This window comes from Oncorhynchus keta, chromosome 28 (genome assembly GCF_023373465.1).
Source record: "Oncorhynchus keta strain PuntledgeMale-10-30-2019 chromosome 28, Oket_V2, whole genome shotgun sequence".
In the NCBI taxonomy this organism is placed as follows: Eukaryota; Metazoa; Chordata; class Actinopteri; order Salmoniformes; family Salmonidae; genus Oncorhynchus; species Oncorhynchus keta.
In genome coordinates, this window is record NC_068448.1 from 1,386,512 (window position 1) to 1,411,293 (window position 24,782).

Below are 24,782 nucleotides of genomic sequence, written 5' to 3' on the forward strand. Positions count from 1 at the left end.
ACACCAATCCACTAGTCCCTGTCTACACCAATACACTAGTCTGTGTCTACACCAATACACTAGTCCCTGTCTACACCAATACACTAGTCCCTGCCTACACCAATCCACTAGTCCCTGCCTACACCAATCCACTAGTCCCTGCCTACACCAACACACTAGTCCCTGTCTACACCAATCCACTAGTATGTGTCTACACCAATCCACTAGTCCCTGTCTACACCAATCCACTAGTCCCTGTCTACACCAATACACTAGTCCCTGTCTACACCAACACACTAGTCTGTGTCTACACCAATCCACTAGTCCCTGTCTACACCAATACACTAGTCTGTGTCTACACCAATACACTAGTCCCTGTCTACACCAATCCACTAGTCCCTGTCTACACCAATCCACTAGTCCCTGTCTACACCAATACACTAGTCCCTGTCTACACCAATCCACTAGTCTGTGTCTACACCAATACACTAGTCCCTGTCTACACCAATACACTAGTCCCTGTCTACACCAATACACTAGTCCCTGTCTACACCAATACACTAGTCCCTGTCTACACCAATACACTAGTCCCTGTCTACACCAATACACTAGTCCCTGTCTACACCAATACACTAGTCCCTGTCTACACCAATACACTAGTCCCTGTCTACACCAATACACTAGTCCCTGTCTACACCAATACACTAGTCCCTGTCTACACCAACACACTAGTCCCTGTCTACACCAATCCACTAGTCCCTGTCTACACCAATCCACTAGTCTGTGTCTACACCAATACACTAGTCCCTGTCTACACCAATACACTAGTCTGTGTCTACACCAACACACTAGTCTGTGTCTACACCAACACACTAGTCTGTGTCTACACCAATACACTAGTCTGTGTCTACACCAACACACTAGTCTGTGTCTACACCAATCCACTAGTCTGTGTCTACACCAATCCACTAGTCTGTGTCTACACCAACACACTAGTCCCTGTCTACACCAATACACTAGTCCCTGTCTACACCAATACACTAGTCCCTGTCTACACCAATACACTAGTCCATATCCATATAGAACACTAGGTTTGTAGGAAGTAGTGAACACTATTAGGTTTGTAGGTAGTAGTGAATACTAGGTTTGTAGGAAGTAGTGAACACTTAGGTTTGTAGGAAGTAGTGAACACTATTAGGTTTGTGGGAAGTAGTGAACACTATTAGGTTTGTGGGAAGTAGTGAACACTATTAGGTTTATAGGAAGTAGTGAACACTTAGGTTTGTAGGAAGTAGTGAACACTATTAGGTTTGTGGGAAGTAGTGAACACTTAGGTTTGTGGGAAGTAGTGAACACTATTAGGTTTATAGGAAGTAGTGAACACTATTAGGTTTGTAGGAAGTAGTGAACACTATTAGGTTTGTGGGAAGTAGTGAACACTATTAGGTTTGTGGGAAGTAGTGAACACTATTAGGTTTATGGGAAGTAGTGAACACTATTAGGTTTGTGGGAAGTAGTGAACACTATTAGGTTTGTGGGAAGTAGTGAACACTATTAGGTTTGTGGGAAGTAGTGAACACACACTAGGTTTATGGGAAGTAGTGAACACTATTAGGTTTGTGGGAAGTAGTGAACACTATTAGGTTTGTAGGGAAGTAGTGAACACTAGGTTTTAGGTTTGTAGTAGGAAGTAGTGAACACTATTAGGTTTGTAGGAAGTAGTGAACACTAGGTTTGTAGGAAGTAGTGAACACTATTAGGTTTGTGGGAAGTAGTGAACACTATTAGGTTTGTAGGAAGTAGTGAACACTTAGGTTTGTAGGAAGTAGTGAACACTATTAGGTTTGTAGGAAGTAGTGAACACTATTAGGTTTGTGGGAAGTAGTGAACACTATTAGGTTTATGGGAAGTAGTGAACACTATTAGGTTTGTAGGAAGTAGTGAACACTATTAGGTTTGTGGGAAGTAGTGAACACTATTAGGTTTGTGGGAAGTAGTGAACACTATTAGGTTTATGGGAAGTAGTGAACACTATTAGGTTTGTGGGAAGTAGTGAACACTATTAGGTTTGTGGGAAGTAGTGAACACTATTAGGTTTGTGGGAAGTAGTGAACACTATTAGGTTTATGGGAAGTAGTGAACACTATTAGGTTTGTGGGAAGTAGTGAACACTATTAGGTTTGTGGGAAGTAGTGAACACTATTAGGTTTGTAGTAAGTAGTGAACACTAGGTTTGTAGGAAGTAGTGAACACTAGGTTTGTAGGAAGTAGTGAACACTATTAGGTTTGTAGGAAGTAGTGAACACTAGGTTTGTAGGAAGTAGTGAACACTATTAGGTTTGTAGGAAGTAGTGAACACTTAGTTTTGTAGGAAGTAGTGAACACTATTAGGTTTGTAGGAAGTAGTGAACACTATTAGGTTTGTGGGAAGTAGTGAACACTATTAGGTTTGTAGGAAGTAATGAACACTATTAGGTTTGTAGGAAGTAGTGAACACTATTAGGTTTGTGGGAAGTAGTGAACACTATTAGGTTTGTAGGAAGTAGTGAACACTATAAGGTTTGTAGGAAGTAGTGAACACTATTAGGTTTGTGGGAAGTAGTGAACACTATTAGGTTTGTAGGAAGTAGTGAACACTAGGTTTGTAGGAAGTAGTGAACACTATTAGGTTTGTAGGAAGTAGTGAACACTATTAGGTTTGTAGTAAGTAGTGAACACTAGTTTTGTAGGAAGTAGTGAACACTATTAGGTTTGTAGGAAGTAGTGAACACTATTAGGTTTGTAGGAAGTAGTGAACACTATTAGGTTTGTAGTAAGTAGTGAACACTAGATTTGTAGGAAGTAGTGAACACTAGGTTTGTAGGAAGTAGTGAACACGATTAGGTTTGTAGGAAGTAGTGAACACTATTAGGTTTGTAGGAAGTAGTGAACACTAGGTTTGTAGTAAGTAGTGAACACTAGGTTTGTAGGAAGTAGTGAACACTAGGTTTGTAGGAAGTAGTGAACACTAGGTTTGTAGGAAGTAGTGAACACTTAGGTTTGTAGTAAGTAGTGAACATTAGGTTTGTAGGAAGTAGTGAACACTATTAGGTTTGTAGGAAGTAGTGAACACTAGGTTTGTAGGAAGTAGTGAACACTAGGTTTGTAGGAAGTAGTGAACACTTAGGTTTGTAGTAAGTAGTGAACATTAGGTTTGTAGGAAGTAGTGAACACTATTAGGTTTGTAGGAAGTAGTGAACACTAGGTTTGTAGGAAGTAGTGAACACTAGGTTTGTAGGAAGTAGTGAACACTATGTTTGTAGGAAGTAGTGAACACTAGGTTTGTAGGAAGTAGTGAACACTAGGTTTGTAGGAAGTAGTGAACACTATGTTTGTAGGAAGTAGTGAACACTATTAGGTTTGTAGTAAGTAGTGAACACTAGGTTTGTAGGAGGTAGTGAACACTATGGGAGAAGGGAGATAATGTTGGGATGCACTCGGGGAGGCAGTTAGGAGCTTGGGATGTGGTTGTAGACTTGTTTATGATGTTGCATCAGGTCAAGTGGTCTCCTTTGGTAGTTGTGGAGAGCTACAGGCCAGTGTGTGCATGTTTTGTTCCAGCACAACACTAACAAACACGCCTGAGTAATCTAACCCAGGCCTGGGGCTGTGGTGTGGTACAGGGTAGTAGAGACTGTACGGTGTCCTGTCTGGGTGGGGCATCAGTTGCGGTTTCATTTCCTGTTAAAGGCCTTTGCCGGGTGAGATGAATGAGGAAGTGAGCTGGTAGAACTTCCTGTTTCAGAAATTCTAACTGATCAACTGTGGTACCTCTGTGTGCCTGTTTCTGTGGAAGTGTGTGTGTTTTTGCATTTTGATTTTGTGATGAGCTGTTTTGGTTTTCAGTGTACGATGGTTGTGTAGGCTTAAACAGAATCTACAGTCTAGTAACCCACGAGGCTTAAACAGAATCTACAGTCTAGTAACCCACGAGGCTTAAACAGAATCTACAGTCTAGTAACCCACGAGGCTTAAACAGAATCTACAGTCTAGTAACCCACGAGGCTTAAACAGAATCTACAGTCTAGTAACCCACGAGGCACAGAATCTACAGTCTAGTAACCCACGAGGCTTAAACAGAATCTACAGTCTAGTAACCCACGAGGCTTAAACAGAATCTACAGTCTAGTAACCCACGAGGCTTAAACAGAATCTACAGTCTAGTAACCCACGAGGCTTAAACAGAATCTACAGTCTAGTAACCCACGAGGCTTAAACAGAATCTACAGTCTAGTAACCCACGAGGCTTAAACAGAATCTACAGTCTAGTAACCCACAAGGCTTAAACAGAATCTACAGTCTAGTAACCCACGAGGCACAGAATCTACAGTCTAGTAACCCACGAGGCTTAAACAGAATCTACAGTCTAGTAACCCATGAGGCTTAAACAGAATCTACAGTCTAGTAACCCACGAGGCTTAAACAGAATCTACAGTCTAGTAACCCACGAGGCTTAAACAGAATCTACAGTCTAGTAACCCACGAGGCTTGTGTCCCCTCTCATGTAAAAGTCAGTGCTCAGTAAATAAACTCTCTCTCTCTCTGTCTCTCTGTGTCTCTCTCTGTCTCTCTGTGTGTCTCTCTGTGTGTTTCTCTCTCTCTCTCTCTCTCTCTCTCTCTCTCTCTCGGTGTCTCCCCTCTACTAGGTGATCTATGAGTTGACGGAGGGAGAGAGACAGCTGATCGAGGACCTCAGTCTGGTTAAAAAGGTACCTGTCAACTCTGTGGTGTTCCAGGTGTCTAGGAACTAACTTTGTGGTGTTCCAGGTGTTCTAGGAACTAACTCTGTGGTGTTCTAGGTGTACTCGGAACTAACTCTGTGGTGTTCCAGGAACTAACTCTGTGGTGTTCCAGGTGTTCTAGGAACTAACTCTGTGGTGTTCCAGGAACTAACTCTGTGGTGTTCCAGGTGTTCTAGGAACTAACTCTGTGGTGTTCCAGGAACTAACTTTGTGGTGTTCCAGGAACTAACTTTGTGGTGTTCCAGGTGTACTAGGAACTAACTCTGTGGTGTTCCAGGCATACTAGGAACTAACTCTGTGGTGTTCCAGGAACTAACTCTGTGGTGTTCCAGGTGTTCTAGGAACTAACTCTGTGGTGTTCCAGGAACTAACTCTGTGGTGTTCCAGGTGTTCTAGGAACTAACTCTGTGGTGTTCCAGGAACTAACTCTGTGGTGTTCCAGGAACTAACTTTGTGGTGTTCCAGATGTTCTAGGAACTAACTCTGTGGTGTTCCAGGAACTAACTTTGTGGTGTTCCAGGAACTAACTTTGTGGTGTTCCAGGTGTACTAGGAACTAACTCTGTGGTGTTCCAGGCATACTAGGAACTAACTCTGTGGTGTTCCAGGTGTTCTAGGAACTAACTTTGTGGTGTTCTAGGAACTAACTCTGTGGTGTTCTAGGAACTAACTCTGTGGTGTTCTAGGAACTAACTCTGTGGTGTTCTAGGAACTAACTCTGTGGTGTTCTAGGAACTAACTCTGTGGTGTTCTAGGAACTAACTCTGTGGTGTTCTAGGAACTAACTCTGTGGTGTTCTAGGAACTAACTCTGTGGTGTTCTAGGAACTAACTCTGTGGTGTTCCAGGAACTAACTTTGTGGTGTTCCAGGTGTACTAGGAACTAACTCTGTGGTGTTCCAGGCGTACTAGGAACTAACTCTGTGGTGTTCCAGGTGTTCTAGGAACTAACTCTGTGGTGTTCCAGGAACTAACTTTGTGGTGTTCCAGGAACTAACTTTGTGGTGTTCCAGGTGTACTAGGAACGAACTCTGTGGTGTTCCAGGAACTAACTCTGTGGTGTTCCAGGTGTTCTAGGAACTAACTCTGTGGTGTTCAAGGAACTAACTCTGTGGTGTTCTAGGAACTAACTCTGTGGTGTTCTAGGAACTAACTCTGTGGTGTTCCAGGAACTAACTCTGTGGTGTTCCAGGAACTAACTCTGTGGTGTTCTAGGAACTAACTCTGTGGTGTTCTAGGAACTAACTCTGGTGTTCTAGGAACTAACTCTGTGCTGTTCCAGGAACTAACTCTGTGGTGTTCTAGGAACTAACTCTGTGGTGTTCTAGGAACTAACTCTGTGGTGTTCTAGGAACTAACTCTGTGGTGTTCCAGGAACTAACTCTGTGGTGTTCTAGGAACTAACTCTGTGGTGTTCCAGGAACTAACTCTGTGGTGTTCTAGGAACTAACTCTGTGGTGTTCTAGGAACTAACTCTGTGGTGTTCCAGGAACTAACTCTGTGGTGTTCTAGGAACTAACTCTGTGGTGTTCCAGGAACTAACTCTGTGGTGTTCTAGGAACTAACTCTGTGGTGTTCTAGGAACTAACTCTGTGGTGTTCTAGGAACTAACTCTGTGGTGTTCCAGGAACTAACTCTGTGGTGTTCTAGGAACTAACTCTGTGGTGTTCCAGGAACTAACTCTGTGGTGTTCTAGGAACTAACTCTGTGGTGTTCTAGGAACTAACTCTGTGGTGTTCTAGGAACTAACTCTGTGGTGTTCTAGGAACTAACTCTGTGGTGTTCCAGGAACTAACTCTGTGGTGTTCTAGGAACTAACTCTGTGGTGTTCTAGGAACTAACTCTGTGGTGTTCTAGGAACTAACTCTGTGGTGTTCCAGGAACTAACTCTGTGGTGTTCTAGGAACTAACTCTGTGGTGTTCCAGGAACTAACTCTGTGGTGTTCTAGGAACTAACTCTGTGGTGTTCCAGGAACTAACTCTGTGGTGTTCTAGGAACTAACTCTGTGGTGTTCTAGGAACTAACTCTGTGGTGTTCTAGGAACTAACTCTGTGGTGTTCTAGGAACTAACTCTGTGGTGTTCTAGGAACTAACTCTGTCGTGTTCCAGGAACTTACTCTGTGGTGTTCTAGGAACTAACTCTGTGTTGTTCTAGGAACTAACTCTGTGGTGTTCTAGGAACTAACTCTGTGGTGTTCTAGGAACTAACTCTGTGGTGTTCCAGGAACTAAGTCTGTGTTGTTCCAGGTGTACTATGAGCCCATGCTGAAGTTGGACATCATGACCGAGAGTGAACTAGGGCAGATCTTTGGTACTCTGGACTCTCTCATACCTCTCCACGAAGGTAACCCACAATCCTCCTCTTTAAGGTCTCATTTCCTGTCTGTATTCAGATTGAAGGTGTATTTATCTGGATGGTTCTGTGTTTGTTTGCTCTGGTCTTGTTGTAGATCTCTTGGCTCGGCTGGAACGTCTGAGAGGATCAGAGAAGACTGTTGGGGCAGTTGGAGTAACACTCTTCAATTGGGTGAGAAACCGTCACCATGGAAACTGAGGACTGAAAGAGAAGAGGGAGAAGGGAATGCACTTTGTGAACCATGTCTTCATCCCTCCCTCTCTCTTCCCCCCTCTATTTCTCCCTTCTCCTTATTTCTCTCTCCCCCTCCCTCTATTTCTCCCTTCTCCTTATTTCTCTCTCCCCTCTGTCTCTCTCCCTATCTCTCCACTCTCTCTCTCTCCTTCTGTTGCTCTCCCTCTTTCTCTCTCTCGCTCCATTTCTCTCCTTCTTTCTCTCTCCCAATCTCCCTCCCTCCCGCCCTCTCTCTCTCTCTCTCTCCCTCCCGCCCGCTCTCTCTCTCTCTCTCTCTCCCTCCCGGCCCCTCTCTCTCTCTCTCTCTCTCTCTCCCTCCCGCCCCTCTCTCTCTCTCTCTCCTCCCGCCCTCCTCTCTCTCTCTCTCTCTCTCTCCTCCCTCCCGCCCTCTCTCTCTCTCTCTCTCTCCCTCCCGCCCCCCTCTCTCTCTCTCTCTCTCCCTCCCGCCCTCTCTCTCTCTCTCTCTCTCCCTCCCGCCCTCTCTCTCTCTCTCTCTCTCTCTCCCGCCCTCTCTCTCTCTCTCCCCCCTCTCTCTCTCTCTCTCTCTCTCTCCCGCCCTCTCTCTCTCTCTCTCTCCCTCCCGCCCTCTCTCTCTCTCTCTCTCTCTCTCTCATAGTTCCCCTGTCTAGAGGCGTATGTGACATATTGTTGTAACCAGGTGGAGGCCAAGGTGAGTGTTTCCTGTCAAGGTTTGTTCCTAACCAGTTTTAATCTGTCACTGACATCATATTAGGTTTGCTGTTCATTGGCTGATTTATTGACTGACTAACTGATTGGCTGATTTATTGATCTATATTTTAATCAGTTGGTAGATTGGTTAATTGATGCACTGATTGAAGGTTGATTATTGATTGTATTGATTAAGGCCCTGTTGGACATGAAGAAGCAGCAGAAACGAGTGGAGCAATTCCTTCGTCTGTGCCAGGAGTCGTCTTTTAGCAGGAAGTTGGACCTCTGGAACTTCCTGGACCTCCCTCGCAGCCGATTGGTCAAATACCCGCTGTTGCTACGGGAGATTCTGAAGAGCACGCCTCCAGATCACCCCGATGAAGACACACTGCCTGACGCTGTGAGGATACACACACATTGACTGGTTGTTTCATTCATTTATTTATTGCCTGATTGATTAGTTGATACACACACCCATCACTCCCCCCCCAGTTGGAGTTGGTCCAGTCCATCGTATCAGATATGGCCGTCATTGTAATTAAGAATTTGTTCTTAACTGACTTTCCTAGTTAAATAAATGTTACATATATATATTTTTAAATGTCCACCCCCCCAGTTGGAGTTGGTCCAGTCCATCGTATCAATAAATGTTAAATATATATATTTTTAAATGTCCCCCCCCCAGTTGGAGTTGGTCCAGTCCATCGTATCAGAGGTGGACAGAAAGACCGGGGAGGCGGAGTGTCAGTTCTATAGGAGGGGCTTGGCTTACCTGGAGGAGGGCCAAAGGCTCCCTGAGATCCAGCTGTCACGATTCCTCTACTGCCACGGAGAACTGAAGAACAACAAGGGACAGGTACCGTCTATCTTTCCTCGGGTCTCCACCTCCACTTCAGTTTTATGGGGCGGCAGCGTAGCCTAGTGGTTAGAGCGTTGGACTAGTAACCGGAAGGTTGCGAGTTCAAACCCCCGAACAGCCCCTGAACAGGCAGTTAACCCACTGTTCCCAGGCCGTCATTGAAAATAAGAATATGTTCTTAACTGACTTGCCTGGTTAAATAAAGGTAAAATTTAAAAATAAAAATAAATTTAATGTCCCCCGTTTTTGGAATAACCTGCAGAACTCCCTGTGGCCGGGACCTCCCGAGTGGCGCAGGGGTCTAAGACACTGCCGCTAGGGATTCTGGGTTCGAGTCCAGGCTCTGTCGCAGCCGGCCGCGACCGGGAGACATCGTCCGGCTTAGGGGGAGGGTTTGGCCCGCAGGGATGTCCTTGTCCCATCACTCACTAGCTACTCCTGTGGCGGGCCGGGCGCAGTCCACGCTGACACGGTCGCCAGGTGTACGGTGTTTCCTCCGACACATCGGTGTGGCTGGTCTAAAGGATGTGAAACGGCTAGCTTAGTTAGCGGTGGTGCGGCTGGCTTCCGGGTTAAGCGGGCATTGTGTCAAGAAGCAGTGTGGCTTGGTTGTGTTTCGGAGGACGCACGGCTCTCGACCTTCGCCTCTCCCAAGTCCGTACGGAAGTTGCAGCGATGAGACAAGACTGTAACTACCAATTGGAGAGGAAACGGGGAAGAAAACTATATATATATATAATATATGCCATTTAGCAGACGCTTTTATCCAAAGCGACTTACAGTCATGTGTGCATACATTCTACGTATGGGTGGTCCCGGAATCGAACCCACTACCCTGGCGAATGCGCCATGCTCTACCAACTGTGCTACAGAAGGACCATATATATACACATATATATACACATATATATACCATATATATATACAGTTGAAGCCGGAAGTTTACATACACCTCAGCGAAATACATTTCAACTCAGTTTTCACAATTCCTAGAATCCAATCCTAGTAAAAATTCCCTGTTTTAGGCCAGTTAGGATCACCACTTTATTTTAAGAATGTGAAATGTCAGAATAATAGTAGAGAGAATTATTTATTTCAGCTTTTATTTCTTTGAGTTTGTTTGTGGAGTGGTTGAAAAACGGGTTTTAATGACTCCAACCTAAGTGTACGTAAACTTCCGACTGTTTGTATATTTAGGCTACCTGCCTCCTCTAAAAGGCTACCTGCCTCTAACCACTAGGCTATTCCCTGGAGCTGCTACCACTGGGAAATAAGTTCCGCTCAGCCCAGTCAAAAGCTGCTCTGGCCCCCAATGGTGGAACAAACTCCCTCACGACGCCAGGACAGCGGGGTCAATCAGCACCTTCCGGAGACACCTGAAACCCCACCTCTTTAAGGAATACCTAGGATTAATCCTTCTCACCCCCCTTAAAAGATTTAGATCTATTGTAAAGTGGGTTCCACTCGATGTCATAAGGTGAATGCACCAATTTGGTCGCTCTGGATAAGAGGTTCCTGCTAAATGACTTAAATGTAAATGTAAATGTAGAAAAATAACGCTGGTCTTGAATCCCTGGAGCTGCAAGGGAAATAAAGGAGTGTAATGTTACATTTATTTAACGGGTTCCCCTGATCAGGGTTCCCCTGATTAACGACCCTGGTCTCAATGTGTTCCCCTGATTAACAACCCTGGTCTCAATGTGTTCCCCTGATTAACGACCCTAGGAACAGTGGGTTAACTGGTCTAGGAACAGTGGGTTAACTGGTCTAGGAACAGTGGGTTAACTGGTCTAGGAACAGTGAGTTAACTGGTCTAGGAACAGTGGGTTAACTGGTCTAGGAACAGTGGGTTAACTGGTCTAGGAACAGTGGGTTAACTGGTCTAGGAACAGTGGGTTAACTGGTCTAGGAACAGTGAGTTAACTGGTCTAGGAACAGTGGGTTAACTGGTCTAGGAACAGTGGGTTAACTGGTCTAGGAACAGTGGGTTAACTGGTCTAGGAACAGTGGGTTAACTGGTCTAGGAACAGTGGGTTAACTGGTCTAGGAACAGTGGGTTAACTGGTCTAGGAACAGTGGGTTAACTGGTCTAGGAACAGTGGGTTAACTGGTCTAGGAACAGTGGGTTAACTGGTCTAGGAACAGTGGGTTAGCTGGTCTAGGAACAGTGGGTTAACTGGTCTAGGAACAGTGGGTTAACTGGTCTAGGAACAGTGGGTTAACTGGTCTAGGAACAGTGGGTTAACTGGTCTAGGAACAGTGGGTTAACTGGATCTAGGAACAGTGGGTTAACTGGATCTAGGAACAGTGGGTTAGCTGGTCTAGGAACAGTGGGTTACTGGTCAGGAACAGTGGGTTAACTGGTTCCATGTAGCAGGAACAGTGGGTTAACTGGTCTAGGAACAGTGGGTTAACTGGTCTAGGAACCTGGGTTAACTGGTCTAGGAACAGTGGGTTACCTGGTCTAGGAACAGTGGGTTAGCTGGTCTAGGAACAGTAAGCTAACTGGCTAGGAACCTGGAACCAGTGGGATAACTGGTCCTCTAACCAGTGGGTTAACTGGTCTAGGAACAGTGGAACAGTGGGATAACTGGTCTAGGAACAGTGGGTTAAGGCTAACTGGGTTAACTGGTCTAGGAACAGTGGGCTAACTGGTCTAGGAACAGTGGGACTAGGAACCTGGTCTAGGAACAGTGGGATAACTGGTCTAGGAACAGTGGGATAACTGGTCTAGGAACACTGGGTTAGCTGGTCTAGGAACAGTGGGTTAACTGGTCTAGGAACAGTGGATAAACTGCCTTGTTCAGGGGCAGAACGACAGATTTTTACGTTGTCAGCTCGGGGGATTCCATGTAGCAACCTTTAGGTTACTGGCCCAACGCTCTAACCACTAGGCTACCTGCCTCCTCTAACCACAAGGCTACCTGCCTCCTCTAACCACAAGGCTACCTGCCTCCTCTAACCACTAAGCTACCTGCCTCCTCTAACCACTAAGCTACCTGCCTCCTCTAACCACTAGGCTACTTGCTTCTTCTAACCACTAGGCTACCTGCCTCCTCTAACCACTAGGCTACCTGCCTCCTCTAACCACTAGGCTACCTGCCTCCTCTAACCACTAGACTACCTGCCTCCTCTAACCACAAGGCTACCTGCTAACTAGGCTACCTGCCACCTCTAACCACTAGGCTACCTGCCTCCTCTAACCACTAGGCTACCTGCCTCCTCTAACCACTAGGCTACCTGCCACCTCTAACCACTAGGCTACCTGCCTCCTCTAACCACTAGGCTACCTGCCTCCTCTAACCACTAGGCTACCTGCCTCCTCTAACCACTAGGCTACCTGCCTCTAACCACTAGGCTACCTGCCTCCTCTAACCACTAGGCTACCTGCCTCCTCTAACCACTAGGCTACCTGCCTCCTCTAACCACTAGGCTACCTGCCTCCTCTAACCACTAGGCTACCTGCCTCCTCTAACCACTAGGCTACCTGCCTCCTCTAACCACTAGGCTACCTGCCTCTAACCACTAGGCTACCTGCCTCCTCTAACCACTAGGCTACCTGCCTCCTCTAACCACTAGGCTACCTCCCTCTAACTACTAGGCTACCTGCCTCCTCTAACCACTAGGCTACCTGCCTCCTCTAACCACAAGGCTACCTGCCTCCTCTAACCACTAGGCTACCTGCCTCCTCTAACCACTAGGCTACCTGCCTCCTCTAACCACTAGGCTACCTGCCTCCTCTAACCACTAGGCTACCTGCCTCCTCTAACCACTAGGCTACCTGCCTCCTCTAACCACTAGGCTACCTCCCTCTAACCACTAGGCTACCTGCCTCCTCTAACCACTAGGCTACCTCCCTCTAACCACTAGGCTACCTGCCTCCTCTAACTACTAGGCTAACTGCCGCCCCAATTGTTTCTGAGGTTAATATTATATAGAGAGCGTTCAGAAAGTATTCAGACCCCTTGACTTTTTCCACATTGTTCCATTCGTCTTAATTTAAATTTGATTCAATGAATTGTTTTCCTCATCAATCTACACACAATACCCCATAATGACATCACAATACCCCATAATGACATCACAATACCCCATAATGACATCACAATACCCCATAATGACATCACAATACCCCATAATGACAAAGTGAAAACTACCATTTCTATATACCAGTTTTTGCTTTGTCATTATGGGTTATTGTGTGTAGATTGATGAGGGAAAAAAACATTGAATCCGTTTTAGAATAAAGGCTGTAACGTAACAAAATGTGGAAAAAGTCAAGGGGTCTGAATACTTTCTGAACACATTGTATGTCCGTCCTCCTGTAGAAGCTCCACGTGTTCCTGTTTGAGCTGTGTCTGGTTCTGACCCGCTCGGTGGAGGACAAAGAAGGGGGCGTGGTCTTTCAGGTGTACCGCCAGCCCCTCCCCACCGCCACACTCCACCTAGAAGACCTACCTGACGGGGAGGGTGGCGGTGGAGGGGCCTTCAGGGGGGCCTTCACCAGCGGCAACGACAAAGGTATGGAGTGTTACTGGGTGTTACTGACTTACTGGGTGTTACTGACTGTTACTGGGTGTTACTGACTTACTGGGTGTTACTGACTTACTGGGTGTTACTGACTTACTGGGTGTTACTGACTTACTGAGTGTTACTGAGTGTTACTGGGTGTTACTGGGTGTTAATGAGTGTTACTGGGTGTTAATGAGTGTTACTGGGTGTTAATGAGTGTTACTGGGTGTTACTGACTTACTGGGTGTTACTGACTTACTGACTGTTACTGGGTGTTACTGGGTGTTACTGACTGTTACTGAGTGTTACTGACTTACTGGGTGTTAATGAGTGTTACTGGGTGTTACTGACTTACTGACTGTTACTGACTTACTGAGTGTTACTGGGTGTTACTGGGTGTTACTGACTGTTACTGAGTGTTACTGACTTACAGCCTGTTACTGACTGTTACTGACTGTTACTATAAGTGTTACTGTTACTGAGTGTTACTGAGTGTTACAGACTTACTATTACTGAGTGTTACTGAGTGTTACTTACTGAGTGTTACTTACTGACTGTTACTTACTGACTGTTACTGAGTGTCACTGAGTGTCACTGAGTGTCACTGAGTGTCACTGAGTGTTAGACTGTTACTGATCCTCATTCTCTCTCTGTCTGTCAGTACGTAACTGTCTCAGGGTGTCCAGTAGGGGGCGCTCCAAGGCCCAGTCTCACAGTCTCCAGGCCAACGACTCATTCAACAAGCAGCAGTGGATCTCCTGCCTGCGCCAGGCCATGGTCCAATCACGAGACAGGGACGCCCAGGTCAGCCAATCACCGCTGTCGTCCCGCCTCTCCCCAGACTTCGCCCTGTACCACATCGCAGAGCTGAGTCTGAGCTCAGACACCGAGATGGCAGACCAGAGCAGTCAATGACCCGAGCAGAGTGATCCGTGACAGACAGACTAGACCAATCCAATCAAAGACTGATCAACTAATTGCTTAGCAATAGTCCCATGATGCATTTGGAGGTGGTAGTGATGTTAAACATGAAGTATGTGTACGCTGGTCAGTACAGTTTTATAAGGGGAGAGAGGGGGGTTGGGTGATGTTATGTAATGTGCCTTCTAGCCTGGGTGCCAGGCTGTTTGTGCTCTCTTGTCTCAACTCCTCATGGAATCGTCATGCAGAACAATGACCACGGAGATCTGGGACGAGGAGGACATACTTTGGGAGCTCTGGAGTCAATCTAGTCCCAAACGATTCCATCATCAGAGGTCTTCTGGAATAGGCTGTGATAATGCCTAGAGAACGGTCTTTGTGCCATATACGTGTTTAAACTCCCTTGCGATGTTAGCTGTGATTTATAGATCACATTGATAACCTGTACAGATTCAAGGCAATATTGATGAAAATTAATGTTATGAGTGAAGTGGGTATTTTTTTATTGTTTTTATTTTATTTTACTTGTTGCTAATAAACTTAAATAACTATGACGCCTTGTGGTTAGAGTGTTTAGTTCTTTAACCGAATGGTTGCTAGATGGAATCCCCCGAGCTGACAAGGTAAAAACCTGTCGTTCTGCCCCTGAACAAGGCAGTTAACCCACTGTTCCCAGGCCGTCATTGTAAATAATAATATGTTCTTAACTGACTTGCCTGGTTAAATAAAGGTTAAACAAAAAATACATACAATTCCTCTCTCCCTCACAGCTGTGAGAATCCCATGTGTTACCATCTGGTCTTACAGTAAGGTTAGGGACAAAATTACAGCTACGTTTCCATGGTAAGATCCAGAGGGAAAAGATTAGGGTTGATTATCTCACACTCTCTCTCTTCCGTTCTCCACCTATCTCTCTCCCATTCTCAATCCATCTCTCTCCCATTCTCTCTCCATCTCTCTCCCATTCTCTCTCCTTCTCTCCCATTCTCTCTCATTCTCTCTCCATCTCTCTCCCATTCTCTCTCCATCTCCCCCTATCTCTCTCCATCTCCACCTATCTCTCTCCATCTCTCTCCCATTCTCTCTCCATCTCTCTCTCTCTCCCATTCTCTCTCCATCTCTCTCTCTCTCCCATTCTCTCTCCATCTCTCTCCCGTTCTCTCTCCTTCTCCACCTCTCTCTCCCGTTCTCTCTCCATCTCCCCCTATCTCTCTCCATCTCCCCCGTTCTCTCTCCATCTCCCCCTATCTCTCTCCCGTTCTCTCTCCATCTCCCCCGTTCTCTCTCCCGTTCTCTCTCCCTCCCCCTATCTCTCTCCCGTTCTCTCTCTCTCCCCCTATCTCTCTCCCGTTCTCTCTTCATCTCCCCCTCGTTCTCTCTTCATCTCCCCCTATCTCTCTCCCGTTCTCTCTTCATCTCCCCCTCGTTCTCTCTTCATCTCCCCCTATCTCTCTCCCGTTCTCTCTTCATCTCCCCCTCGTTCTCTCTTCATCTCCCCCTATCTCTCTCCCATTCTCTCTCTCTCCCGTTCTCTCTGCCGTTCTCTCACCTTTCTCACTCCCAGCTCCTCAACAGTATTTTATAATGTCAATGGTAATGCTGCTATTCTTGTACGGACTCGGGAGAGGCGAAGGTCGAGAGCCGTGCGTCCTCCGAAACACGACACAACCAAGCCGCACTGCTTCTTGACAACGCCCGCTTAACCCGGAAGACAGCCTTACCAATGTGTCGGAGGAAACACCGTACACCTGGCGACCAGTGTCAGCGTGCAATGCGCTCGGCCCGCCACAGGAGTCACTAGTGTGCGATGGGACAAGGACATCCCTGCCGGGCAAACCCTCCCCCATGGGTCTCCCGGCTGTGACTACTGTCTCTGACTGTGTGGAGAGGAGTCACTAGCCAGTCAATGCTGTGACTACTGTCTCTGACTGTGAGGAGAGGAGTCACTAGCCAATCACGATGCAGTGTCTTAGACCCCTGAGACGGAGCCTTAGACCCCTAAGACGGAGCCTTAGACCCCTGAGACGGAGCCTTAGACCCCTGAGACGGAGCCTTAGACCCCTGAGACGGAGCCTTAGACCCCTGAGACGGAGCCTTTGACCCCTGAGACGGAGCCTTAGAGCGGAGCCTTTGACCCCTGAGACGGAGCCTTAGACCCTGAGACGGAGCCTTAGGCCCTGAGACGGAGCCTTAGAGACGGAGCCTTTGACCCCTGAGACGGAGCCTAGACCCCAGAGACGGAGCCTTGGGCCCTGAGACGGAGCCTTAGAGCCTTTGACCCCTGAGACGGAGCCTTAGAGCCCCTGAGACGGAGGAGCGGAGCCTTAGACCCCTGAGACGGAGCCTTGGGCCCTGAGACGGAGCCTTAGAGACGGAGCCTTTGACCCCTGAGACGGAGCCTTTGACCCCTGAGACGGAGCCTTAGACCCTGAGACGGAGCCTTGACCCCTGAGACGGAGCCTTAGACGGAGCCCCCTGAGACGGAGCCTTAGGCCCTGAGACGGAGCCTTAGAGCCTTTGACCCTGAGACGGAGCCTTAGACCCTGAGACGGAGCCTTAGAGACGGAGCCTTAGACCCTGAGACGGAGCCTTAGCCCTGAGACGGAGCCTTAGAGACGGAGCCTTTGACCCCTGAGACGGAGCCTTTGACCCCTGAGACGGAGCCTTAGAGACGGAGCCTTAGACCCTGAGACGGAGCCTTAGAGACGGAGCCTTTGACCCTGAGACGGAGCCTTGGGCCCTGAGACGGAGCCTTTGACCCCTGAGACGGAGCCTTAGGACCCCTGAGACGGAGCCTTAGAGCCCCTGAGACGGAGCCTTTGACCCCTGAGACGGAGCCTTTGACCCCTGAGACGGACTACCCCTGAGACGGAGCCTTGACCCCTGAGACGGAGCCTTAGACCCCTGAGACGGAGCCTTAGACCCCTGAGACGGAGCCTTAGACCCCTGAGACGGAGCCTTAGACCCCTGAGACTGCCTTAAGACGGAGCCTTTGACCCCTGAGACGGAGCCTTTGACCCCTGAGACGGAGCCTTAGAGACAGAGCCTTAGACCCCTGAGACGGAGCCTTAGAGACGGAGCCTTTGACCCCTGAGACGGAGCTTTGACCCCTGAGACGGAGCCTTAGAACAGCCTGACCCCTGAAAGCCTTAGAGACGGAGCCTTTGACCCCTGAGACGGAGCCTTGACCCCTGAGACGGAGCCTTAGACCCCTGAGACGGAGCCTTAGAGACAGACTTTGACCCCTGAAAGCCTTTGACCCCTGAGACGGAGCCTTAGAGACGGAGCCTTAGACCCCTGAGACGGAGTTAGAGACGGAGCCTTTGACCCCTGAGACGGAGCCTTTGACCCCTGAGACGGAGCCTTTGACCCCTGAGACGGAGCCTTAGACCCCTGAGACGGAGCCTTAGACCCCTGAGAAGGAGCCTTAGACCCCTGAGAAGGAGCCTTGACCCCTGAGACTGCCTTGGGCCCTGAGACGGAGCCTTAGACCCCTGAGACGGAGCCTTAGACCCCTGAGAAGGAGCCTTAGACCCCTGAGAAGGAGCCTTAGAGCCCTGAAACAGACCCCTGAGACGGAAACCCCTGAGACGGAGCCTTAGAGACGGAGCCTTTGACCCCTGAGACTGTTAAACGGAGCCTTTGACCCCTGAGACGGAGCCTTAGAGACGGAGCCTTTGACCCCTGAGACGGTGCCTAGACCCCTGAGACGGAGTTAGAGACGGAGCCTTTGACCCTGAGACGGAGCCTTAGACCCCTTAGACGGAGCCTTGGGCCCCTGAGACTGCGGAGCCTTAGAGACAGCCTTTGACCCTGAGACGGAGCCTTAGAGACGGAGCCTTTGACCCCTGAGACGGAGCCTTAGAGACGGAGCCTTTGACCCCTGAGACGGAGCCTTAGACCCTGAGACGGAGCCTTAGAGACGGAGCCTTAGACCCCTGAGACGGAGCCTTAGAGACGGAGCCTTTGACCCCTGAGACGGAGCCTTAGACCCCTGAGACGGAGCCTTAGAGACGGAGCCTTTGACCCCTGAGACGGAGCCTTAGACCCCTGAGACGGAGCCTTAGAGACGGAGCCTTTGACCCCTGAGACGGAGCCTTAGAGACGGAGCCTTTGACCCCTGAGACGGAGCCTTAGAGACGGAGCCTTTGACCCCTGAGACGGAGCCTTAGAGACGGAGCCTTTGACCCCTGAGACGGAGCCTTAGAGACGGAGCCTTTGACCCCTGAGACGGAGCCTTAGAGACGGAGCCTTTGACCCCTGAGACGGAGCCTTAGAGACGGAGCCTTTGACCCCTGAGACGGAGCCTTAGAGACGGAGCCTTTGACCCCTGAGACGGAGCCTTAGAGACGGAGCCTTTGACCCCTGAGACGGAGCCTTAGACCCCTGAGACGGAGCCTTAGACCCCTGAGACGGAGCCTTAGAGACGGAGCCTTTGACCCCTGAGACGGAGCCTTAGACCCCTGAGACGGAGCCTTAGAGACGGAGCCTTTGACCCCTGAGACGGAGCCTTAGAGACGGAGCCTTTGACCCCTGAGACGGAGCCTTAGAGACGGGCCTTTGACCCTGAGACGGAGCCTTAGAGACGGAGCCTTTGACCCCTGAGACGGAAACCCCTGAGACGGAGCCTTAGAGACGGAGCCTTTGACCCCTGAGACGGAGCCTTAGACCCCTGAGACGGAGCCTTAGAGACGGAGCCTTTGACCCCTGAGACGGAGCCTTAGACCCCTGAGACGGAGCCTTAGAGACGGAGCCTTTGACCCCTGAGACGGAGCCTTTGACCCCTGAGACGGAGCCTTAGACCCCTGAGACGGAGCCTTAGACCCCTGAGACGGAGCCTTAGAGCCCTGAGACGGAGCCTTTGACCCCTGAGACGGAGCCTTTGACCCCTGAGACGGAGCCTTAGAGACGGAGCCTTTGACCCCTGAGACGGAGCCTTAGAGACGGAGCCTTTGACCCCTGAGACGGAGCCTTTGACCCCTGAGACGGAGCCTTAGAGACGGAGCCTTTGACCCCTGAGACGGAGCCTTAGAGACGGAGCCTTTGACCCTGAGACGGAGCCTTACCCCCTGAGACGGAGCCTTAGAGACGGAGCCTTAGACCCCTGAGACGGAGCCTTAGAGACGGAGCCTTTGACCCCTGAGACGGAGCCTTAGACCCCTGAGACGGAGCCTTAGACCCCTGAGAAGGAGCCTTAGACCCCTGAGACGGAGCCTTAGACCCCTGAGACGGAGCCTTAGACCCCTGAGAAGGAGCCTTAGACCCCTGAGAAGGAGCCTTAGACCCCTGAGACGGAGCCTTAGACCCCTGAGACGGAGCCTTAGACCCCTGAGACCGAGACAAATTAAACTACTTCCTTAGAGTAATATAATAATAATAATAATATATGCCATTTAGCAGACGCTTTTATCCAAAGCGACTTACAGTCATGTGTGCATACATTCTACGTATGGGTGGTCCCGGGAATCGAACCCACTACCCTGGCGTTACAAGCGCCATGCTCTACCAACTGAGCTACAGAAGGACCACTGAGCTATGGCAGACTGTTAAACAGGCTGAATGAAACTACTTCCTGAGAGCTATGACAGACTGTTAAACAGACTGAATGAAACTACTTCCTTAGAGCTATGACAGACTGTTAAACAGACTGAATGAAACTACTTCCTGAGAGCTATGACAGACTGTAAAACAGACTGAATGAAACTACTTCCTTAGAGCTATGACAGACTGTAAAACAGACTGAATGAAACTACTTCCTGAGAGCTATGACAGACTGTAAAACAGACTGAATGAAACTACTTCCTGAGAGCTATGACAGACTGTTAAACAGACTGAATGAAACTACTTCCTGAGAGCTATGACAGACTGTAAAACAGACTGAATGAAACTACTTCCTTAGAGCTATGACAGACTGTTAAACAGACTGAATGAAACTACTTCCTTAGAGCTATGACAGACTGTAAAACAGACTGAATGAAACTACTTCCTGAGAGCTATGACAGACTGTAAAACAGACTGAATGAAACTACTTCCTTAGAGCTATGACAGACTGTAAAACAGACTGAATGAAACTACTTCCTGAGAGCTATGACAGACTGTAAAACAGACTGAATGAAACTACTTCCTGAGAGCTATGACAGACTGTTAAACAGACTGAATGAAACTACTTCCTGAGAGCTATGACAGACTGTAAAACAGACTGAATGAAACGACTTCCTTAGAGCTATGACAGACTGTTAAACAGACTGAATGAAACTACTTCCTTAGAGCTATGACAGACTGTTAAACAGACTGAATGAAACTACTTCCTTAGAGCTATGACAGACTGTTAAACAGACTGAATGAAACTACTTAGCGCTATGACAGTCTGCTAGTGATCCCTCTAGATTCTGGAAAACCGTTAATTGACTGAAGCGGTGGGTCATTCCTCCCTGTCTAATCAGGTAGTGTTAGAGTCCTGCGTCATTACTGAAAAAGTTCCGATTTGTGATGCTTTTAATCAGCATTTTACAGCTGTTCCTCCCCCATACAGCCTCCAGCTGACTGTTCCTCCCCCATACAGCCTCCAGCCGACTGTTGCTCCCCCATACAGCCTCCAGCTGACTGTTCTTCCCCCATACAGCCTCCAGCTGACTGTTCCTCCCCCATACAGCCTCCAGCTGACTGTTCCTCCCCCATACAGCCTCCAGCTGACTGTTCCTTCCTCATACAGCCTCCAGCTGACTGTTCTTCCCCCATACAGCCTCCAGCGGACTGTTCCTCCCCCATACAGCCTCCAGTTGTCTGTTCTCCCCCCATACAGCCTCCAGCTGTCTGTTCTTCCCCCATACAGCCTCCAGCTGACTGTTCCTTACTCATACAGCCTCCAGCTGACTGTTCTTCCCCCATACAGCCTCCAGCTGACTGTTCCTCCCCATACAGCCTCCAGTTGTCTGTTCTCCCCCCATACAGCCTCCAGTTGTCTGTTCTTCCCCCATACAGCCTCCAGCTGTCTGTTCTTCCCCCATACAGCCTCCAGTTGACTGTTCCTCCCCCATACAGCCTCCAGCTGACTGTTCTTCCCCCATACAGCCTCCAGCGGACTGTTCCTCCCCCATACAGCCTCCAGCTGACTGTTCTTCCCCCATACAGCCCTCTAGTGGTGTGGGGGCTGTGCTTTGGCAAAGTGGGTGGGGTTATATCCTTCCTGTTTGGCCCTGTCCGGGGGTGTCCCTGTCATGGCTTTTGTGTCATCCGTACATATACCAACACATCTTGACCACCAAAGTCCATTTGATGTCACAAAGCTGTCCAGTACTTTAGAAATATCCTGTCCTGGTTTCCAGTGGTTTGCAAAGGAGGATGTCTTCCTTAATTGACCCCCCATAAACGTAACGGACATATACCAGGAGCTGTGTCAGGTCCTCTCGCTCAGTTGTGCACCGGGGCCTCCCACTCCTCTTTCTATTCTGGTTAGAGCCAGATTAAGCTGTTTTGTGAAGGGGAGTAGCACACCGCGTGGTTTGAGATCTTCAGTTTCTTGGCAATTTCTCACATGGAATAGCCGTCATTTCTCAGAACAAGAATAGACTGACGAGTTTCAAAAGAAAAGTCTTCATTTTTAGCCATTTTGAGCCTGTAATCGAATCCACAAATGCTGATGCTCCAGATACTCAACTCGTCTAAAGAAGGCCAGTTTTATTGCTTCTTAAATCAGGACAGCAGTTTTCAGCTGCTGCATAATTGCCTAACAGCTACATAATTGCAAAAGGGTTTTCTAATGATCAATTAGCCTTTTAAAATGGTAAACTTAGATTAGCTAACACAGGAGTGATGGTTGCTGATAATGGGCCTCTGTACGCCTATGTAGATATTCCAATAAAAATCAGCCGTTTCCAGCTACAATAGTCATTTACAACATTAACAATGTCTACACTGAATTTCTGATCAATTTGATGTTATTTTAATGGACAAAAAATGAGATTTTTTTTTTTTTTTAAAAGGGCATTTCTAAGTGACTCCACATTTTTGAATGGTAATGTATTGCTAATGTATTTACCACTGAATTAGAAACAAATAGGATAATGGTTAAATTAGCATTACTTAAAGACCCCCCAAAGTTGGACTTTTGTTGCATTTACGGGAGCTAATGTCTCACTCAGGGGAGCTGACGCAGGAAGTGAACCCTGGACAGCCAATCACTACCTCTGATGCTTCAAACGGAGCATTCAGCAGCCAATCAGAAAAGCTGTTAATTAAGCAGAGCTTTCAGCAGCCAATCACTACAGCTCATACTACAAATCAGAAATGGAGAAATGCCAGATGTGTGGATCCATTTTTAGCCCAACCTGTCGAAATTGTGGTTTTTGTGCAGAAGGATCGTTATCTGGCTGATGATGGAGCCTCGAGGGAAAAAAATGTTAGAAATTCCTGAGTTGATTTCTGGTCCCAGCCCCTCCCTCCTACAAACACAGCATCCGGCAGCCAGAAACTGTACTACATATGAGGATATTTACAAACAGCTGTGATGTAGCGATGTTGTAACCAAGCAACCAGCATCTCAACCGACTGGTCTGACTGTAGACTACTTGAGGTTTGAGCGTGAGTCTGGGACTGAGAGAGGAGAAGGGTGATTGAGCCTGGTGGTGTTATGCTATTTCTTGTAAAGTGCAAATCAAAACCAGTGGGTTGGTATGATGTCATCTTTTCACTGTTTCTTTCCAATAAGAATTTTGTTGTAGTTGAGATTTGTAGACATTTTTAAGCTAGATCTGTAGATCTAATCCTATCTAGGTCTCTATATGCTGCCAGTGCGTGGCAGTCCAAAGTGGGCGGGGATTTCAGCTCGGACCGGAAGAGAAGCGGCGACAACCCGAAACAGAGCTAACAAACGGTAGCATCACTTTAATCGAGCTATTCCTTCTTTTAACAATCTTTATCTAATACAGTTCCGTAACAGCCGTATATTGATGATTATATATAACTAAAACCACTTCTGAAATCTTTCGCCATTACTTTTTAAAACCGCAAATGGAGCTCAAAGTATTGACAACCAAACAATAGCTAGCTAACTTGTTATCTATAGCTAGCTAACTGGCTATCTAACTGGGAAAGAATATAAGGACACAGCTGACGCTTAAACCAACCACAAACTCATAACCTTAATTAAACCCTTAACCAAACGTTTATCAATTCTGACATGAATTACCGGTTTTGGGCGTCAGGAGTATCCTTACAATCCTTACTGCCTTTTATTTACCTAACTAGCAAATGACCAAACTAAACCGTTAACCATTTACAAGAAATATAAACAAAAACGCACAACATTTCTCACTAACAATGTGTTTACTTGATTGTTCGTGGTTGCTTTTGTATTTGCTGTCTAGTTTATTAGCTAATTAGTTAGCTAACGCCAGCTAGCTAATAACATTAGCTGGCCAAGGCAATGTTAGCTGGCTAGATACAGTAATTATCTAAAATATGTTTCCCTTGTGAACTAACTGTAAGCTATCATTCCTTGGTCATATGAAAGAACACTGTATTTCACTGAACACTGAACATTTAATTTTAGTCGCTGTTATCCAGAGCGACTAATGGTTAAGTGCCTTGCTCATGGGCACATAAATATTTTTCACATGGTTGACTTGGTGATTCGAACCAGCAAACTGTTAAGTTACTGGCCTTTTTATGTTCTTAAACGCTAGGCTACCATCCGCCCATGAACAAAATCGATCTGGTCGATATGAATGCACACATCATCTGTATCAGGTGTAATAGTTAAGGGCTAGAAACGAAATTACCCCAGGAACAAGAAACCCTGAGCTACCTTTTGTGAAGTAGGCTAAAATCAGGGTATCACTATGCAGGCTAAATGGAAACAAAGGTGGAAGCAGTGGTATAATATGAGTGTTAATCTCTATCGTCCCTCTCTCCATCTCTCCCCCTGTCTCTCTTCCACCTCCCCTGTTTCACCTCTCCATCTCTCCCCCTGTCTCTCTTCCACCTCCCCTGTTTCACCTCTCCCCCTGTCTCTCTTCCACCTCCCCTGTTTCACCTCTCCATCTCCCCTCTTTCTCGACCCCCTCCTATAGATGGCTGCAATCAGAAAGAAGCTGGTGATAGTGGGAGACGGAGCGTGTGGGAAGACCTGCCTGCTGATCGTCTTCAGTAAAGACCAGTTCCCAGAGGTCTATGTGCCCACTGTGTTCGAGAACTATGTGGCTGACATCGAGGTCGACGGCAAACAGGTGAGCCTCAGCCAGGGTCCTAGTTCCAAACCAAACTGACCGTGTCCTCATTTTCTCTTGGGCCCAATTCCAAACCAGACCTTTGGACCTGGTTTCCACCTGAAAGTGATGGATATAATGACAAAATGGTTCCACCCCATTGACTTCGCAACTAGCACTGCCTTTGATGAAAAGTTACTTCCTATGACTGAGATATGTGGTTGTTTAACCTAGCTATCTGAAGATGAATGTCCTGACTATGACTGG

General features: G+C 47.6%; 2 protein-coding genes and 1 long non-coding RNA gene across 13 annotated transcripts in view; 2 read left to right on the forward strand and 1 right to left on the reverse strand.

Moving 5' to 3' along the window:
* The window catches only part of arhgef3l (Rho guanine nucleotide exchange factor (GEF) 3, like), a 45,882-nt gene extending 31,018 nt beyond the window's left edge, over positions 1–14,864 (forward strand). Inside the window, exons 5-12 of the mRNA XM_052484312.1 lie at positions 4,665–4,727; positions 7,007–7,103; positions 7,210–7,286; positions 7,966–8,019; positions 8,215–8,418; positions 8,704–8,874; positions 13,206–13,398; positions 14,051–14,864. Coding sequence (XP_052340272.1) covers positions 4,665–4,727; positions 7,007–7,103; positions 7,210–7,286; positions 7,966–8,019; positions 8,215–8,418; positions 8,704–8,874; positions 13,206–13,398; positions 14,051–14,304 — 1,113 coding nt within the window. The 3' untranslated portion in view covers positions 14,305–14,864. The remainder of the gene's footprint in view (positions 1–4,664; positions 4,728–7,006; positions 7,104–7,209; positions 7,287–7,965; positions 8,020–8,214; positions 8,419–8,703; positions 8,875–13,205; positions 13,399–14,050) is intronic.
* On the reverse strand, positions 11,563–13,198 carry LOC127913060 (uncharacterized). Of its 9 annotated transcripts, none has more exons than XR_008084462.1 (3): positions 12,484–13,198; positions 12,193–12,436; positions 11,563–11,776 (listed from the first exon to the last, which is right to left on the reverse strand). It is a non-coding gene; the product is annotated as an uncharacterized LOC127913060 (long non-coding RNA). The 9 variants fall into 9 exon arrangements; XR_008084464.1 differs by lacking the exon at positions 11,563–11,776 and adding an exon at positions 11,907–11,983 and having other exon boundaries at positions 12,125–12,483; positions 12,659–13,198; XR_008084458.1 differs by lacking the exon at positions 11,563–11,776 and adding an exon at positions 11,907–11,983 and having other exon boundaries at positions 12,125–12,411; positions 12,534–13,198.
* A 7,899-nt stretch (positions 14,865–22,763) lies between the features above and the next one.
* Positions 22,764–24,782, forward strand: part of LOC118381085 (rho-related GTP-binding protein RhoA-A-like) — a 15,286-nt gene continuing 13,267 nt past the window's right edge. Inside the window, exons 1-3 of one of the 3 annotated variants that reach the window (XM_052484315.1) lie at positions 22,764–22,890; positions 23,083–23,182; positions 24,381–24,536. In XM_052484315.1, coding sequence (XP_052340275.1) covers positions 24,381–24,536 — 156 coding nt within the window. In that variant the 5' untranslated portion in view covers positions 22,764–22,890; positions 23,083–23,182. Of the gene's footprint in view, positions 22,981–23,082; positions 23,183–24,380; positions 24,537–24,782 lie in introns of all 3 variants that reach the window. The other 2 variants (XM_052484313.1, XM_052484314.1) reach the window with 2 other exon arrangements.